Source organism: Dermatophagoides farinae, chromosome 1 (assembly GCF_024713945.1).
Source record: "Dermatophagoides farinae isolate YC_2012a chromosome 1, ASM2471394v1, whole genome shotgun sequence".
Lineage (NCBI taxonomy): Eukaryota > Metazoa > Arthropoda > Arachnida > Sarcoptiformes > Pyroglyphidae > Dermatophagoides > Dermatophagoides farinae.
Genome location: NC_134677.1, coordinates 8,110,398 through 8,127,468, shown reverse-complemented (window position 1 = coordinate 8,127,468; position 17,071 = coordinate 8,110,398). Strand labels below are relative to the sequence as shown.

Here is a 17,071-nt window from a genome sequence, read left to right as displayed (position 1 = left end):
ACAGAATTAGCGCCACGTTTTGGTGGAAATTAAGAACAGAGAATTTTTTTTAGTTAATTTCAAACCTTGAACTTGAAGTAATGACCATTGTGCATCGAATCCATCATCATTGATAACCGTACAAGAATAATTGCCCGAATCGTTCAATTCGATTTCCGAAATCGTGAGAATAGAATAACTGTGCTCAGTTTTAATTTGAATTCGATCTAATTGCATCGATTGTTTATTAATGGTTAAACCATTCTTCAGCCATTGAAATCGTAACGGGTGAGATCCAATATATGCAGCACAATTCAGAACAAAAGATGAATCTTTTGGTTGAATAATTTCATTATGAAATCTTGTCACTTTGGGAGCCACTGAAATTGAAAAATTCAAATATCATGAATCCATCAACAATAATTAATCTGATTCAATGAAAAAAAAACATACCACCAGAATGAACAGATTTTGTTAAAATTAACAAACAAATTGACTGGATAATCATTTTTCAAACATAAAAAACAACATTCTCACCGCTCAGGAATGAAATAGACCGATGGATAAATAAATTTAGAATCCATGGCCACACGAGAAAGAAATTGGAATTTAAATCAAATCAAGATTGGAGCGCCATATTTTGGCCAAAAATACAGATACCTTTGATCAGAAGTCTAGTCGATGTTTGAATGATGGCCGAATGCATTTTTAGCCTAACTTACTACATTCGATTCGTATGATAATGGTAAATGACCAAACATAAATTGTCGAAATAAACAACAAAATGAATTCGGAATAATTTTCTCGATTTTTCTGCCGAAAAAAAAATTATCCAAAAAAAAAAAAAATTCAAATTTTTTTTAGTTTATTCTCTTCTACAATAGATGGCTCTATAGTAGTCCATAATGTGGCTTCAAATGAATGAACTTGAAAGAATTCGAATTAAAAAAATGATGATTTTGTTGCAGCACTTCATTGGACAGTAATTTTTCGGTTATTTTTTTGCGATTTTGTCAAAACATTTATTTTTTTCATATTAACCGAGAAAAAGAGAGAGAAAGATAGAGACTAGTAGTAATAGTAGTATGGGATCTATTATAATTGTTTTTTTTTCTTTTGTTTTTGATTTTACAATTTGAAGATCATGTTTATGTTTAAATTGTATATATTGTTGTGTGTGTGTGTGTGTTTGATGTGTGATTAGAGATGAGAAAAAAAAAGAAATTTTTTTTTTCGTTTACAAACACATGAAGAATAATAACAAAAAAAAAACAGATTTATAAATTTTTTTCTTCTTTTCCTTTGCGAAAATTCATTTCAAATTCTAATTAATGGGCACTGGATCCGGTATCAATGATGTAAACAATGAAGTGATAAACATCCATATAAATCTAAGACCAGAATAATATCGGCTATCATCATCTTGTTGTTGTTGTTGTTGTTGTTGCTGATTATTATTATTGTTGTTGTTGTTGTTAATGTTTTCATCATTTTGTGATTCATCAATTAAATCTGCTTGATTATTGATTCGATCATTATTGACTGGATGTTGATTATTATTATTTCGATCATGATTAATTCGAACATCATTATTATTTCTTCTGCCATTATGATTAGCAGCAGCCGGATGTAAACCATTTAGAAGATTTTTATAAAAATAGATAATCAAAAAGATTGACATAAACAAAACCAAACGATTCAATGATGAATAGAAATAAATGATGCTTAACATGATGACAGCTTTTGAAAATGAATACATCCAATCTGTCCAATCACGATTCATGATAAGATCATCATTATTATCTATTGCCGCTACTTGCGGTTGTTGTCGTTGTTGTTGTTGTTGTGGTCGATTAATTCGATTATCATTATCCAAATTGTTGTTGATGTTATTGGCCACATTGCTATTCGATGTTTCATTGTTGATGGAATTGGAACGTTGTTGATCAATTACAGGCTGAAATGATTGCATATATGCATTAGTGAATGCAGCATATGATACTAAATCAATTGGCGGTGTTGAAAGAAAATAATAGCTCATATATTGATAATATTGATTCATCAACATCTGATACGATTGTTGCATCAACATATTATCTGGTCCCATTTGAATGTTCAATTGATTAAATTGATTCCATGCTGTGGTTGGCGTTGGCATTGTTGTGGCTGCTGTTGTTGATGATGAGCTAGTACTTGCTGTTGGAATAGCATCCAATGACCAACTATTCGATGATGATGATGATGATGATCCATTTGTTTCATTGGTCATATTTACCTTATCATTCGTAGACAAATGTTTTTGTGGACAGACCAGATGAAAAATGAATGTATTTTGAGAACGATCATCACCATTCGAACATGATGAATCCGACAGTTTAACAATGTTTGTCAACAATTGGTTATCCTTTAGTAAATGACCGGAATAGATGATTCTTTGATCGGTTATTTTCTATTTAACAAAAAAAAAAATGAAATTTCAATTTATTGATTTGAATATTTAATATATCAAAATTTATTAAAATTACCGGTTTGGATGGATAATGGACGCTAAGATGTTTTTTCAGATCCAAAATTGACCATGAAAGTTGACAATCAATTTTGACATCTTCATATTTTTGATTAGAAGCTTTGATAACCAGACATACGTCGTCTTCAATCATCCTGTTGTCGTCGTTTTTTTTTTATTATCCAATCAATCACCAATGATCTATCAATAATCAAACAGTGAAAATAAATTATAGAACTATAATATTATATCGTTTATAAGCAAAACAAAATAATATAATTCGATCCAATCCAATTAATCCAAACAACAATCCAAAATGATGATGATGATGATGATGATGACGTTGTTTTAATTTAATTATGATTTTGATGGCGATAATATATCATATATTTATGGCAAATCTGGCAAATATAATCAATAATCAATAATGTTTAGTTGATTATCAAATTTTTTTTCGATGATATTGGCTCATAACATTGCCGCTGCCATAATACAGTATATACATCAAAATACAGCTGTAATAAGCTCATTCATCAGTTTGTTATATATGTTGCTGATGTTGTGGCCAAATATGATTGGCTATTTTTCTCTCCAACCACACACACACACACACACACACCTATTAGTAAATTACATTAAGCGCCATCTATTGTCAAAATAATTTTTTCAATAAAATGATTTAATTTTTTTTATCCTATCATTTATGATTGGCTCAAAATTTACGCGATGTTGTGGCATGCTTTTTTTTTTTCTCGTTCTCGCTCTCTTTCTTTCTGCAGTTGTTCAATGCTTCCGCTCTATCTTTTTGTCCACTGTTTCACGTGTATTTTTTTGATATTTCTGCGATTATTTTCCCTGAAATTCCAACAAAATGGGTCGTATGCATGCACCTGGGTATGTTATTTTGATCTAAGATAATTTTAAAATGTTTTACTAATTGAAAAATGTCTATTTTTTCCATAAATTTCAAAGCAAGGGTATATCCCAATCAGCTTTACCATATCGTCGCAGTGTACCAAGCGTAAGTTGAATATATTTCTTTGATTTTGAATCGATTTTATTCATATTTTGATTGTTATTTTAGTGGCTCAAATTGACGACTGATGATGTAGTTGATCATATCTCGAAATTGGCAAAGAAAGGCATGCGACCATCACAAATTGGTGTTATGCTTAGAGATTGGTATGGTGTTGCTCAGGTTCGTTGGGTGACTGGTAACAAAATTTTGCGTATTCTTAAGAAACGAGGCCTAGCACCATCATTGCCCGAAGATTTATATTATTTGATCAAAAAAGCTGTTGCCATTCGTAAACATTTGGAACGAAACAGGAAAGATAAAGATGCCAAATTTCGATTGATTTTGGTGGAAAGCCGTATTCATCGTTTGGCTCGTTATTATAAAACCAAAAGTGTGCTTGCACCAAATTGGCGATACGAATCATCGACCGCTTCAGCATTGGTTGCATAGATTGAAGAAATAATTTTTTTTTCATTTATCTTTTGACAACAACAACTACAACTACAACAAAAAAAATAAAGACATTTTTATTGCGATTTTTTGATTCTTGGATTTTTTCGTTTAGTCGTAGAATCAATAACATTAACATTATTCGATTTGATTACAACATTAGGTTTCCTATTTTGATACATAAATTGTATAGTGTTTTTTAATAAAAATCTCCAGAAAGTCCAAACAGTTAGAATAATTATAGCACCAATCCATGAATATAGAACATGTTTAGGTAATGGCTTCGTAATTACTTCAAAATCAAATTTGAGTATTATCAACAGTTCGGTTATTATGATTGCAATCAACACCCAAGATTGACGACCAAATTTAGTGCAATCTCTGCACAAATGATGAACAAATGTGTGTTATTCTATTGTGTTACAATTAGAAAAAAAATGTTTGAACTTACGGATCATCTAGATATTGAAACGTTTCTCGTAATGCGACAGCACCGGAAAATACCAACAATATTAATCGCATGAGATTTAAGGCATGTGGAGGTTCTAACCATAGAACATATTTTAAATAAAAAGTATTCAACTCGGCTACCAACATCTGAAAAAGGAATTGTTTTGAAAACTTATTTTCTAACCATTATAATTATCATTCATTTACCGTAATGATGAGCAATAATGTGGCAATCCAACGATCAAAACTTGAAAATGGACGCCAATCAAATTGAAGCCAACTGTGTGGCCCAAATTGAGCAACAATTCGTTTCAATTTTCCACGATATGTAGGAATATTCCATAGACCACGCCAATCATATGGTTTCATGTATAAGTATTTGAGCGATAACATTCCTAAATAGATTCCGGATCCATTACAAATCAATGCATCAAGAATCCACTGAAATGAAAATGTGTTAGATATATTTTCCAATGATTATTTATATTAGACATACATGATCCCACCAGCATTCACTGAAATTTGGTAGCTGATGTTCTAAAGTATATTCTAATAATTCAAACATTATGCTAATGACTGTACATAGCCACCAATCTCTTATCATCAAAGTTTTGAGCCACCATCCGAAAAAAATGTGTTGGAACGAAAATATCAAGCTTATCTTTTACATTATGAAAAGGATCATCTGGTTTGTCTTTATCATATATTCTACAATTACCACCATAATCTTTTTCCATTAACGGTTTTCCAAGTGATGGATCAATATGTGTCAATAATTTACGGGCATCGTCAGGTGTCTGTAAATCAAAAAAAAAATTAATTCATGATAATGTTTAATCTGATATACTTACTTGAAATAAAATATAAATAAGTGAGAGCTCATAGATAATTGTCAAACATAGAACCAATCTCCATAAAGCTGAAAATCATGAAAAGATTAACAAAACAATTTTTTCGGAATATTCGACCTACCAGGATGTGGACGTATAAATGGACCGTCTGGTATTTGTGTTATACCAAAAAATATGAACACCAAAACAACAGCTACTAAACCACTGAAAGGTTGTTTTTTTTTTGAATAAATAAAAACTTTATTTGATTACTATCATAGAATCATACCGTTTGACATTATAATTTGTATCCAATGAAGGTTTTTCAACAAGGGCCACATAAACCAGACCGGTAAGCATAAAAAATAATACGGTCAATGTATGAGCTCTCCTGTTACAATGAAAAAAAATTAACATCAATAAGTGGATAAAACGAAAAATTACCAAAAAAAAGTTTGTGTTCCATCATCGAAAACATCCTGAGTATTGTACGATTGCCAATCGTGTGCTGTAATCAGTTTTTTTGACCCATCATTCGAATCAGTTTTCGTTTCTTCGTCAAATTCTTCATATCTAATATTTGTATTAGAATTTAATGAAAACAATATACTTGGTGATGACTTTGTTTGGCTCATTAGTGATGTTCAAAATTCGAAAAAATTTAATCGGTTTACAAAAAAAAACACAAGCTCTTTTGGTTTTTAAAAAAATTCTAATCACAACATTTGATGAATAACGGGTGATGATAATGATGATGATGATGTCAAAAAAAAGATGGCAAACATTTGAAATTAGATTGAATTTTACAAAGTAAAGAAAAAAAAATTACGAAAAAAATAAATTTAAACCGCTATACTTGGTCTACACAGCCAACAACAACAACAACAAGTGGCATGATTAGGTCAAATGATAATTTATTTTAGCCATTCACATGTGAATTTTTTTTTCTTTTGGTGGTTCGATTCTTCTATTTCAACGCAACAATTCAATTAAGGTGTTAATAGCTTCGAATAACACGTTAATTGAGTAGATTTTTATTCATTTGTCAACGAAGTTGAAATGTTTTGAAAATTAAATTAAATTAAATTAAATTTTTTTTAACAAATAAAACAAACAAGATGTATTCGGATCTTGTTGATGCTTTACCTTATATTGATAATGAATTTAATAATTCTGAAGTTCGTTTAGCGGTTGCTCAAATGGTTGAAGATGAAACAAAACGATATCGTCCAACAAAAAATTATTTGGAATCATTACCGAATCTGCCGACATTGGATGTGAATAAATTTGAGGTATTTTAATCCCAAAATGATTGTTCATCTTATGCCTTTAAATAATGAATATATTTTTATTATTTAAATTTAGACTGACATTTTACGCAAAGAATTCGAACGTTTAAACAATGGCCAATCGATGGAACAATTGAACATGAAACGTTATGAATTACCATCACCATCAACCGGCAAATTGAACGATATATGGGCATGGCAAGAATGTTTGGAAAATTCATTTACACAACTTGAACATCAAGCTATTCGAATACAAAATCTCGAACTATTAACAGAATATGGAACCGAAACATCGAAAATGTACAATTCAATTATGACACAATTGTTGGCACGATCAAAGGCTCACCTGGAAAAGATTCGAAAACAAATTCAGGATATAAATCTATTACGTAAAAATAGCCAAACACAAGCTGGAGAGCAGATTAAGATTCTTGAAGAAAATTGGGTTTCATTGGTCGGTAAAAATTATGAAATTGAACGAGCTTGTTTACAACTCGAAACGGACCTGATTAAATTACAACAACAGCAAAAGCAAAATTTTCAACAAAAAGAATAATTGATTGTAATATTACAAACAAAATAATCATTGTAATAATATTGATTGATCATTGTTCAATTCATCATTAGAAATGTAAAATTAAATTCAATAAAAATTTCATGTCACAATCAATCGTGGTGCAATTGACATTGATAAAAGTTCTTGAAACAATAGTTTAGCAGCATATGGTATGCGTACCTGTGAGATCTGTGTCTTATTACGACAGCCTTTACATTCGAATGTATTCGTACGAAGATTAGCGATACAAATCAAACCGCATAGATTACAAATATGAACACGATATGGATCGGATACTTCGAACAAACGTTCACGAAGAAATTGTGCGGCACCATGAGCAATCTGGCAATCACGTTCCATTTCACCGAAACGAAGTCCACCATCACGAGCACGACCTTCCATAGGTTGTCGAACAAGAATCTGTACTGGTCCTCGAGCTCGTGAATGAATTTTATCATCGACCATATGTTTCAATCGTTGATAATAGGTAGGACCAAGGAAAATCTGACAATTAACTTTACGACCAGTATGTGCATTGTACATTACTTCGTAACCACGAAGATGATAGTTATAATCCTAAAAAAATGAAATTAACAACAGATTGGATTAGAAATCATCATTTCAGAAACACATTAACAACTTACATGTAAAAGGTCTGAAATTTTCTGAACATTAACAGTATCATTGAATGGTGTAGCATCACCAATCTCTCCTTTATTCGCAGAAACTTTACCTTGTAAACATTCAATCAAATGACCGATAGTCATACGAGATGGTATAGCATGCGGATTAATGATGATATCTGGTGTGATACCTTCACAAGTGAAAGGCATATCTTCTTGTCTGCAAAAAAAAAACAACAAATAATCAATTGTTTTTCATACTAAAAAAAAGATGAAGAATTCAATAGCTTACCTATAAGTAATACCACAGGTACCTTTCTGGCCATGTCTTGAGGCAAATTTATCGCCAATTTGTGGTACACGAACAGAACGGACACGAATTTTACAGAATTTATATCCCTCATTATTTACAGTGATCATCACCTGATCGACAATACCAGTTTCACTGTTTCGTAAAAATGTACTTGCATCACGTTTGGTGTATTGTTTAACACCGCCGGATAAATCATCATCATTTTCTGGTAAAGTTGTCGTTTTACCAATAATAACATCGTCACCAGAAACACGAGTTCCCGGTGCAATAATACCATCATCTTCTAATTTATCATAGATAGCATTACGCATTCCTTGACATGTATCTCGTGTTGGTTTTTCAAATTGATCTTCTTGATCACCGAGCCGTTTTTGTTCAGAATCTTTATATGAACGATAAAAGATGGAACGAAAAAACCCACGATCAATAGCTGAAGCATTCATGATAACTGAATCTTCTTGATTATAACCCGTATATGACATGATGGCAACAATTGAATTAATACCAGCTGGTAATTCACGGAAACGAAGATATTCCATTGATCGTGTTGTTACTAATGGTTTTTGTGGATAATAAAGTACATGTGCCAATGTATCCATACGAACATGAAAATTGGTAATATAAACACCCATAGCTTGTTTACCCATAGCTGATTGATACGTATTACGTGGTGATTGATTATGATCAGGAAATGGGATGATCGATGCACAAACACCAAGTATCATTGATGGATGAATTTCACAATGAGTATACGTAGAACAATATGGATTTTCGGATTCTTGTAGATCATCTGGTGTCATAGCAATCATTACAGTTTCCTCTTCCAATGTATCAATATATTCGACAACGCCCGAAGCAACTAAATCATGCCAACTAAAACTATTGTATTCACGATTTTTTAACTGTTCAATATGACAACGTTTTAGTAATAGTTTTTGATTTTGAACAATCAACAATGGACGACATATACGGCCAGCATCCGTATAGATACGAATTTCTCGATCACGTATATCGCGTACCATCGATACTTCCGAAACGATAATATCCATTTGTCGCCGTAATTTTCGTAATGTATTCATTAATAAATCCGGTTCACGATGAATACCGACCCAACAACCATTGACGAAAATTTTTGTCGCTTCCGAAATGGCTGATGGAGCAATTTCTTCTAGGTTTTCCATTGACCATTCTTCTAAAAATTCTAGAATTGGTGATGGTTGAGAACCGACAGAAATGTAGGCCATAAGTGCAAGATTTTTGACCAAACCGACAGCATGTCCTTCAGGCGTCTCGGCCGGACAAATCATACCCCACAGAGTGTTATGTAATTGACGTGGTTTAGCTAATTTTCCATCACGACCAATCGGTGAATTTACACGACGAAGATGTGATAAAGTTGATGCATAAGTAAGACGATTAAGTACTTGTGAGACACCGGCTCGTGCTTGATGTGCTTTTTTCTGATCACCCCAATTACCAGTGGCTAATGAATACCGTAAACCATCGGAAATTATTCTAGTTTTGATGGCCAATTCTAATTGAAAATCTTTTCCACGATCAATGAATTTCTGTGCATAACTTCGAACCTCTTTGGTTAGATTACGAAACAGGCCACGAAATAGATAGGCCAATAATGGACCAGCCAAATCTAAACGTTTGTTTCCATAATGATCACGATCATCCAATTCTCTTCGGCCTAATGCAGCTAACAATAATCGATGTACCATGTAGCCAAGATAGTAGGCTTTTTTCGTTTCACAAAAATCACCAACACCAACGTGTGGTAACATTTCTTTTTGCAGAATTTCTTTGGCATATTTAATACGTTTTTCGAGTGGTACACCTGGACGTGCACCACGTGTTCCAATAAAATTTAGTGCTATCCGTTGTTCTTGAATGACAAAAGCTTCATCTAAAGATGGTTTCACCATTTCCATCATTTCAGGATCTTCAAAATCGTATATTATATGTTCGAGAATATCTCTATCGGCGACAAAACCAAGTGCACGGAATACAATCATAATGGGTATTTCTTGTTTTATATACGGAATGATGGCAATAATTCGTTGACCAACCGTATTTTTTTTACCACCTTGTGATCCACGAGCCAACATATTCACCCATAATGTACTGGTTGGTCTCGATGAATGTTCAATACAGGATCGACATTCGGCTTTATAAGTATATTTTGAATCTTTCATCGAAAAAACATATACAGTATTTGTGGCCATTTTTTCCTGAGCAATCAAAACTTTTTCCGAACCATTAATGATGAAATAACCACCAGGATCAAGAGGACATTCATTCAATTCGGCCAAATCACGATCAGTAAGACCATTGAGTAGACAATATGTTGACCGAAGCATGATAGGAATTTTACCAATATAAGTTTTTTCATGCATCGTTTCGATTGGTTCTTGATTTTCTCGTGTTATTGTCTTGATGATATCTACATACAATGGAGCCGAATAGGTAAGATTACGAAGACGAGCTTCATTTGGCATCATTGCTGTCGGTGTACCATCTTTTTCCCAATGTGTTGCTTTTGACAGATAGATTTGTTCAAATTTTATCGTATAAGTTGTAGGTGCTTCAATGATGCCGGATTTATGTTGTGGTTCGGCTTCAATTTCAATTGTAGATGAATCTTCAACGATTCTTTGTACAGACATTTGTATGAATTCATCGAATGAATCAAGTTGTTGTCGTACGAGACCTTTTTCATCGAAATATGATGATATGACAATCCAACAGGCTTCTTGCCATAATTCTGAACTAATCTCTGGCGTTTCTTCATCGTCGATTTGATCCTCATCTTCATACATGATGATAAAATCGGAATTATTTTCAAAATTGTAACAATTTTTAAATTAAATTTTAAAAAAATCGTTGCAATGGCAAGCATGCAAAAACAAAAAAAAAAATGGGACACCAAATATTCGGCCTTTGTCAAACATATTACCATTCATAGAGTACGTTCCAAAATTGTCTACAAAATCAATTCAAATTGGACTGATTTTTATTAATTTTTTAAATTTATAATTTATTTACAGAAATTTTTTTTAGTCAAAGAGCTTGGTGTATGAAATCGAGATAAATAAAAAAATGATGAGATAATAATACGTAAGATAAAAATAATCATTATAAAAAAATGACGATTTAAAAAACTATGATGATGATGATGATGGTAAATCAATTTTTGAATTTGGAGAGAATCGATATTTTGAAGCCACTCGTCTTTTCCCTAATGTACGACTTCTTGTCGAATTAAATGGTGTACTACTTTTGATTGCTGTAGTTTTTCTTTGGGTTAAATCATTTTTGTCGATTAATTTTTCAGATTTTCGGCTATTTTTGTGATGAGAAATAGGAGATATGCAGGATTCATCTAGATTGAACAAATCTTTTTTACAATTTTTTTCTTCATTGGTTGGTATACATTCTGTTTTGTTGACATTTCGTTCAATCAAAATATTTGATTTTCTTGAACGAGTACTTCGACGTGGATGAATGTTTTCGTTGGCAATAACATTCTCTTGATTTTGATCAACCTTAGAAATCGATTTCTTTTGGACTTTCGGCTTCTTGATTGGTTGTCGTATTGATTTTCGTTGCCTTTTCTTTTGTTCTTTTTGTTCGGCAATGGTTCGAATTTCTAATGGAAATTTTTCAATTTCATCAAAATCTGGTAATTCTTTGGATTCGATAGCTTTCTGGAATGCTTCAAGAACGGCATCTTTCGAAACATTTGGATAGGCTAATTTCTTTTTCCGTACGGTTTTTCGTTTCTTTTTTTTACCATTTTCATTGTCATTGAATAATGGTTCATGATTTTCGTCTAAAGATTCTGGATCATCTTCGCTGTGAAAATCATCATCGTCATTATCATCGTCATCATCATCATTATCGTCAACGTCATCAAGGAATCGAACGAATTTCGGTTTCACTTTTTGATATGTTCGAATCGGTTTTTTCACATTTAAATGTTCATCATTATCATTGTTATTTTTATCGAATAGTTTATCAAATAATTCTTCACATTTTTGATCATTAATCGGTGGTAAAACAAAATCATCTTGAGAAGAATCCATTTTCAGGTTATTTTTTAAAAACGAATTTTTTCAACGATCATATTTCGTATTCAAAGAATAAAAAAAATCAAAACAATAAACGTGCGGCGCTAACTGTCAAACAAAAACACAGACACACACACACACACACACACATCATTTTGCCGCGTAAATCGAAACATCGTGAGCAAGCGCTATGGTTCTATTTCCACACTAAAGAACCATAAATGTCAAAATGGTTGAAAATTTGAAATTTCACGATTCAAATTTTTTTTTCATTTGTGTTTTTTATTAAGTTGAGATAAAATGTAATTTTTTCTCAAAAGAAATTATCATTTTATGATTGATTAAATTGATTATTAAATAAGTGATTAATTATTAAAATGTTAAGCGTAACACACACACACACAAACTTAACCGGTCATCATTGAATTTTTTTTTGCCTTGAAGATTAAAAATTTTTTCTTTTTTTTTTTTGATTATTTTTTTGAATATCCTTCCTGTGGATATGAAACTTGTTTGGCTTGTTCATAGCCATGACTACCGCCACCACCGCCACCACCACCAATCATACCATCTTGGCCTTTAGCGATCAATGTTTCAATACGTTCACGAACTGGTCTCACTTCTTGTGTACGATGGCGATATGGTGCAATCACTTCTCGTACCTCTTGAATAACTGGTTTCTTAATGTTTTGGATCAATAAATCCGGTTCATCGATGGCATTCTGTTTTTGTACTTGTCCCGGATGACTAAAATGTTTCTGTATAGCGTTGATATTTGATGAATGTGAATTAAAACGTAATGTTAATGGCAATGGACCGGAATTGATATCTACTACCGGTGTTTTACCCGGATCATGGCTACTATGTACTGGATATAGGCTGACTGAATGTTTAGATTTTACTGCAGCATCTACAGAATGATCATAATGGCCACCACCACCACCACCACCACCGCCGCCACCATATGATGCTGAAACCAAACCAATGATGGAAAATGCAAAAAATGAAATCTAGAAAAAAACAACAACAACAACAAACAAACAAATAAAAAAAAATTTCAGAAGAAAAAAACTTTACCGAAAACATTATTGAAAATTTCTTTTTTAAAAAATCGAAAACAATGATGATGATGATGATAAAACACTGTGGATATGATTTTCACTATCGATCTGTCCAATGTTTATATACTCGATGTTTGGTGTTCTGTTTTTTTGTCGAAATACCAGAAACGAAAATTTTTTACCCGAAAAAAAATAGACGGGATAATTTTCTATTTGGTCTATTGGATTTTTTTTTTGTTTGTTTGTTTGTTTCCTCTTTAATTATGATTGAATTATCTAATTTTTTTTCTACTTGTTTTCAACTACTATTTTACACGAGGTGATTTAAATTTGACAACAACAAATAACATACACACCATTTTTTTCTGTTTTTTCTGTTTTTTTGTTTTGTTTCTGGTTCCGTATTCCTCATCCACAGCCACCTCCTCCACACTCATTGGCACAAAAACAATTAAACCCAACATTATACAACGGTATAATGATTTCAAATCAATATATCTGTCTATTAGGTTGATTATCCGAAAAAAAAAGTTTTTTTGTATTTGTTTTTATCTTCAAACAAACACACACACATATAATGATAGATAATATATATATAGGTGATTTCTATGTTCATTTGATGGCGGTATGTATTAATTAACCGATATAGGTCAATCATAAGTGATTTGCATTTTTTTGTTTTGTTTTGTTTTGTGTTACAAAATCTTTGTTTTTGTGTAGCATCATAATTCCAAATGACATTTGACTATTTGGTCAATTATTAGTATTGTTTTCTTGTTCTTTATTTGGAACACCACATATGTCCCATACACACACACACTGAAAAAAATCCGGATCAATGCATCATATCATTTATCATAACCTGAAATGGCAATTATCACCAAGAAATGATAATTATCATTTTTTCAGCAGAAAAAAAAACAAAAAAAAAACAGAAACAATTATCAACCAGAAACAAAACGGATAAACAAAAAACAGTAAATTGTTTTTGCAACACACCAAACTGACAAAATCTTATTTAAATCATCATTTTATGGACAGTTTTCAATTGTCACCTTGTGTATGTGTGTGGTGAACATTTATTTCAAATGCAAATGTGCAAAACAGCAACGAAAAAAAACAAATCTTCGGACCGTGTTTTTTTTGATGATGATTGCTGTTGTTGTTTTTAATTGTTTACTTTAATTGTTAAATAATTTTTTTTTCAAACACACACACACAGTGAAACACATGTGTACACACACACACAAATATTTCGTAATCATTTTTTTCATATCAAATGAAAAAAAAATGATTACGTTTTTCACCATTCATTCAAATTATTTGAGTGAATGATCCAAAAAGAAAAAAATGACAACAAAAAAAAACAAACAAACATAGTAAATGTATCGAGATCATTACCATCATTTATTTCAATTACACACACACACTTGATCTGAATTAAAATATTCATCGATTTTTATTCCAATATATATAGAGATATATAGCCCTTAGGCTTTTTTTGGGTAAATTGATGTTTTTTTTTCGTTTCTTTTCTTACAATTGTCATATATCAAAGTACCGCTACACACACACACACAGGGATAATTGGATGAAGTAATGCCGAGTACACCGTTTTACACACACACACACACACACACACACACACGTAAAAAATAATGAACAATTAAAACCAATCTGGCCATTAATTTTTCTTTTTTGTTTGTTTGTTTGTTCAAAAGTCCATTTTTTTATGCATTTGTAATTGCCACAAATGGGAAAACAAATATCTCTTTATTACAAGTGTGTGTGTGTGTGTGTAATGTGTTAGAAAAACTTGGTATATAAATACTTGGTCATCGTGTGCATATTGAACACGAATAGAATCTCAAACAGAAAAATTCAAATTTTTTTTCAGTGAAAATTTCAAATTTTTTCCAGTGTTCAGTTGTTTTTTTTTGTGTTGAAAACATGATAAAATACGTTGTAAGTTTTTTTTTCAATTTATCAATCTTCTTACCTAATTTTCATTTCACATTCAGGCATCAATTTTTCTATTCATCGGTATTTCCTATGCATCCTATGGTGGCAATAATAATGGCGGTTATTCAATGAATGGTATCGATGCTGCCATTCATTCAAAACATTCGGTTCAAACATTTCCAGTGTCTGGTTCCCGACAAATGGGCCGAACACCAGTGGTCGATATTAATTCTGAACCATTACCATTAACATTGCGTTTTAATTCACATTCAACAAGAATTAATCCAATACAAAAACATTTTAGCCATGCTGGACAGATATTCAAACATAATACTATCGATGAACCGGATGTTCTTATACAGAATATTCGTAAACCAATCATTCAAGAAGTAAGAGAAATTATTACACCATTTCGACAGGTTACACAAGAAGTTCGACCAGTTCGTGAACAAATTCAAACACTTGTTGCACGTGGTCAAGATGGTGGTTTTGGAATGGGTGGTGGCAGTTCTGGTGGCGCTACTGGTGGTGGTGATGATGGCAATTCTGGTGATAATAATAAATACGAATCAATGGATAAATATGGTGGATATTATAAAGAATGAGATGTATCCAAATTCCAAAAAAAAAAAAACTTATTTATTCATATTTTCATAATTCAAATGTTGTTTGTTTGTTTGTTTTCGTTACATTTTTTATCATTGTCGACAACATTCATTTCACTTTTGTCTTTCGTCACATTTTTATGTAGTGTAAACAAAACGATTCAAAAAAAAAAATGATTCAATCACAAATCGATCAATCGATCGATTGAATTGATTTTTTACTAGGATTCAAGTAATAATAATAATAATAATAAAAATGATGATAATAAGTGGCAAACATATTTTGGCCATATGGTATATACATATTTGTTGATTATGCATAAATTGTATTGATAAAAAATTTCAATCCTTGAGATTGTTTGTTGTTTGTTTGTTGTTGTTGTGGATTGCACAATTTTCAAATTTTTTTTCCATTCATTCACTCATTCATTTGATTGAAAATCATTATTCTTTATGTGGATCGATTTATAATTCAATTTGAAATTCATGAGCATGTAAGTATTGCTTTTTCTGTTGCCAAAAAAAAATGATTGTTTTGTCTTGTTTTTTTTTCTTCAGAAAAAAAACATTTGATTCAATTTGATTCGATTGTCATGATTTGATTAGCTTTGATTTTTTTTTTACTTCTTCTTCTTCTTCTTTGTGTTGTTTCCTTGTTTTACGAAAAAACAAAACAAAACAAAACAAACAAGCAAATAATCCTTGAATAATCGGCTTCAATCGCAAAAAAAAATATTTTTCAATTGATCACAAAATGTTTTTTTTTTATTTCCACCACCACCACCACCACTTTCTCATCGATATGAATATGATCCTATTTGTTTATTTATTTATTTAGCCCAATGATGATGATCATCATCAGCATCAAATTTCAATTCCATAAACAAAAACGATCAAAAAAAAAATCAATCAATCAATCAATCAACAAAGTTTGATAATAATCTAGAAAAAAAAATGAAATTGGCTTACAACAAACAAAAATCATCAGCCAGTCTTTCTCTCTCTAAAAAAAATCGGATTATACTGGAAATAAAACCCGATAGAAATACCGGATATTATGTTGAATTGAATTGAATTAATAAATTGTTAAACCAGAAAAAAAATATATTGAATTCAATTTGATAATATTGTTCACATTAGATGATTTGAGAAAAAAAAAATTAAATCAAAAAGAGAAAGAAAGAAATGAATATTTCGAGGTCCACACAGGTTTTTATTGCTTGTGCTGCTCTTTTCTTGTATCATCATCATCATCATCATCATTCATTTAGTTCTTGTTTCTCTTTTTATTCGATAATAATGATGATGATGATCATCATCATCTTAATCAAAATCAAAAAGAGATAGAGTGAG

General features: G+C 31.4%; 8 protein-coding genes across 8 annotated transcripts; 3 read left to right on the top strand and 5 right to left on the bottom strand.

Annotated features, from left to right (window-relative positions):
• Positions 1-6: 6 nt before the first annotated feature.
• LOC142598198 (pro-neuregulin-1, membrane-bound isoform-like) lies at positions 7-515 on the bottom strand. Its single transcript, XM_075735461.1, has 2 exons — positions 433-515; positions 7-359 (listed from the first exon to the last, which is right to left on the bottom strand). The coding sequence occupies exons 1-2, from the start codon at positions 485-487 to the stop codon at positions 7-9; spliced, it is 408 nt and encodes a 135-aa protein (XP_075591576.1). The 5' UTR covers positions 488-515.
• Positions 516-976: 461 nt separating this feature from the next.
• LOC124492676 (uncharacterized) lies at positions 977-5,868 on the bottom strand. Its single transcript, XM_075730037.1, is given in 11 exon segments — positions 977-2,428; positions 2,505-2,634; positions 4,053-4,334; positions 4,405-4,550; positions 4,611-4,844; positions 4,900-5,034; positions 5,036-5,200; positions 5,255-5,322; positions 5,376-5,458; positions 5,523-5,624; positions 5,678-5,868. Coding segments are annotated over 11 exon segments (2,661 nt in total). The 3' UTR covers positions 977-1,303.
• Positions 3,232-4,039, top strand: RpS13 (ribosomal protein S13). Its single transcript, XM_047055638.2, has 3 exons — positions 3,232-3,379; positions 3,458-3,506; positions 3,570-4,039. Exons 1-3 carry the CDS (start codon positions 3,357-3,359, stop codon positions 3,951-3,953), a joined length of 456 nt encoding a protein of 151 aa, XP_046911594.1. The 5' UTR covers positions 3,232-3,356; the 3' UTR covers positions 3,954-4,039.
• Positions 5,869-6,007: 139 nt separating the features above from the next.
• Positions 6,008-7,192, top strand: BCAS2 (BCAS2 pre-mRNA processing factor). Its single transcript, XM_047055823.2, has 2 exons — positions 6,008-6,525; positions 6,599-7,192. Exons 1-2 carry the CDS (start codon positions 6,352-6,354, stop codon positions 7,076-7,078), a joined length of 654 nt encoding a protein of 217 aa, XP_046911779.2. The 5' UTR covers positions 6,008-6,351; the 3' UTR covers positions 7,079-7,192.
• Polr2B (RNA polymerase II subunit RpII140) lies at positions 7,060-10,952 on the bottom strand. The gene is made up of 3 exons (XM_047055821.2): positions 7,994-10,952; positions 7,723-7,921; positions 7,060-7,654 (listed from the first exon to the last, which is right to left on the bottom strand). Exons 1-3 carry the CDS (start codon positions 10,837-10,839, stop codon positions 7,178-7,180), a joined length of 3,522 nt encoding a protein of 1,173 aa, XP_046911777.1. The 5' UTR covers positions 10,840-10,952; the 3' UTR covers positions 7,060-7,177.
• A 78-nt stretch (positions 10,953-11,030) lies between these two features.
• LOC124492822 (uncharacterized) lies at positions 11,031-12,207 on the bottom strand. The gene has a single exon (XM_047055822.2). It carries the CDS (start codon positions 12,103-12,105, stop codon positions 11,182-11,184), a length of 924 nt encoding a protein of 307 aa, XP_046911778.1. The 5' UTR covers positions 12,106-12,207; the 3' UTR covers positions 11,031-11,181.
• A 144-nt stretch (positions 12,208-12,351) lies between these two features.
• On the bottom strand, positions 12,352-13,409 carry LOC124491881 (uncharacterized). Its single transcript, XM_075730025.1, has 2 exons — positions 13,168-13,409; positions 12,352-13,100 (listed from the first exon to the last, which is right to left on the bottom strand). Exons 1-2 carry the CDS (start codon positions 13,174-13,176, stop codon positions 12,564-12,566), a joined length of 546 nt encoding a protein of 181 aa, XP_075586140.1. The 5' UTR covers positions 13,177-13,409; the 3' UTR covers positions 12,352-12,563.
• Positions 13,410-14,960: 1,551 nt separating this feature from the next.
• LOC124491458 (uncharacterized) lies at positions 14,961-15,995 on the top strand. The gene is made up of 2 exons (XM_047054098.2): positions 14,961-15,116; positions 15,173-15,995. Exons 1-2 carry the CDS (start codon positions 15,102-15,104, stop codon positions 15,716-15,718), a joined length of 561 nt encoding a protein of 186 aa, XP_046910054.1. The 5' UTR covers positions 14,961-15,101; the 3' UTR covers positions 15,719-15,995.
• Positions 15,996-17,071: the final 1,076 nt, after the last annotated feature.

Coding starts and splice junctions, on each gene's coding strand:
- Polr2B (XM_047055821.2), bottom strand. CDS start 10,839: ATGTATGAAGATGAGGATCAAATCGACGATGAAGAAACGCCAGAGATT. Junction 7,922..7,993: donor ACCTGTGGTATTACTTATAG/GTAAGCTATTGA, acceptor TTTTTTTTGCAG/ACAAGAAGATATGCCTTTCA. Junction 7,655..7,722: donor AAATTTCAGACCTTTTACAT/GTAAGTTGTTAA, acceptor TCATTTTTTTAG/GATTATAACTATCATCTTCG.
- LOC124492822 (XM_047055822.2), bottom strand. CDS start 12,105: ATGGATTCTTCTCAAGATGATTTTGTTTTACCACCGATTAATGATCAA.
- LOC142598198 (XM_075735461.1), bottom strand. CDS start 487: ATGATTATCCAGTCAATTTGTTTGTTAATTTTAACAAAATCTGTTCAT. Junction 360..432: donor AAAATCTGTTCATTCTGGTG/GTATGTTTTTTT, acceptor TTTCAATTTCAG/TGGCTCCCAAAGTGACAAGA.
- RpS13 (XM_047055638.2), top strand. CDS start 3,357: ATGGGTCGTATGCATGCACCTGG. Junction 3,380..3,457: donor GGTCGTATGCATGCACCTGG/GTATGTTATTTT, acceptor TAAATTTCAAAG/CAAGGGTATATCCCAATCAG. Junction 3,507..3,569: donor ATCGTCGCAGTGTACCAAGC/GTAAGTTGAATA, acceptor TTGTTATTTTAG/TGGCTCAAATTGACGACTGA.
- BCAS2 (XM_047055823.2), top strand. CDS start 6,352: ATGTATTCGGATCTTGTTGATGCTTTACCTTATATTGATAATGAATTT. Junction 6,526..6,598: donor TGGATGTGAATAAATTTGAG/GTATTTTAATCC, acceptor ATTTAAATTTAG/ACTGACATTTTACGCAAAGA.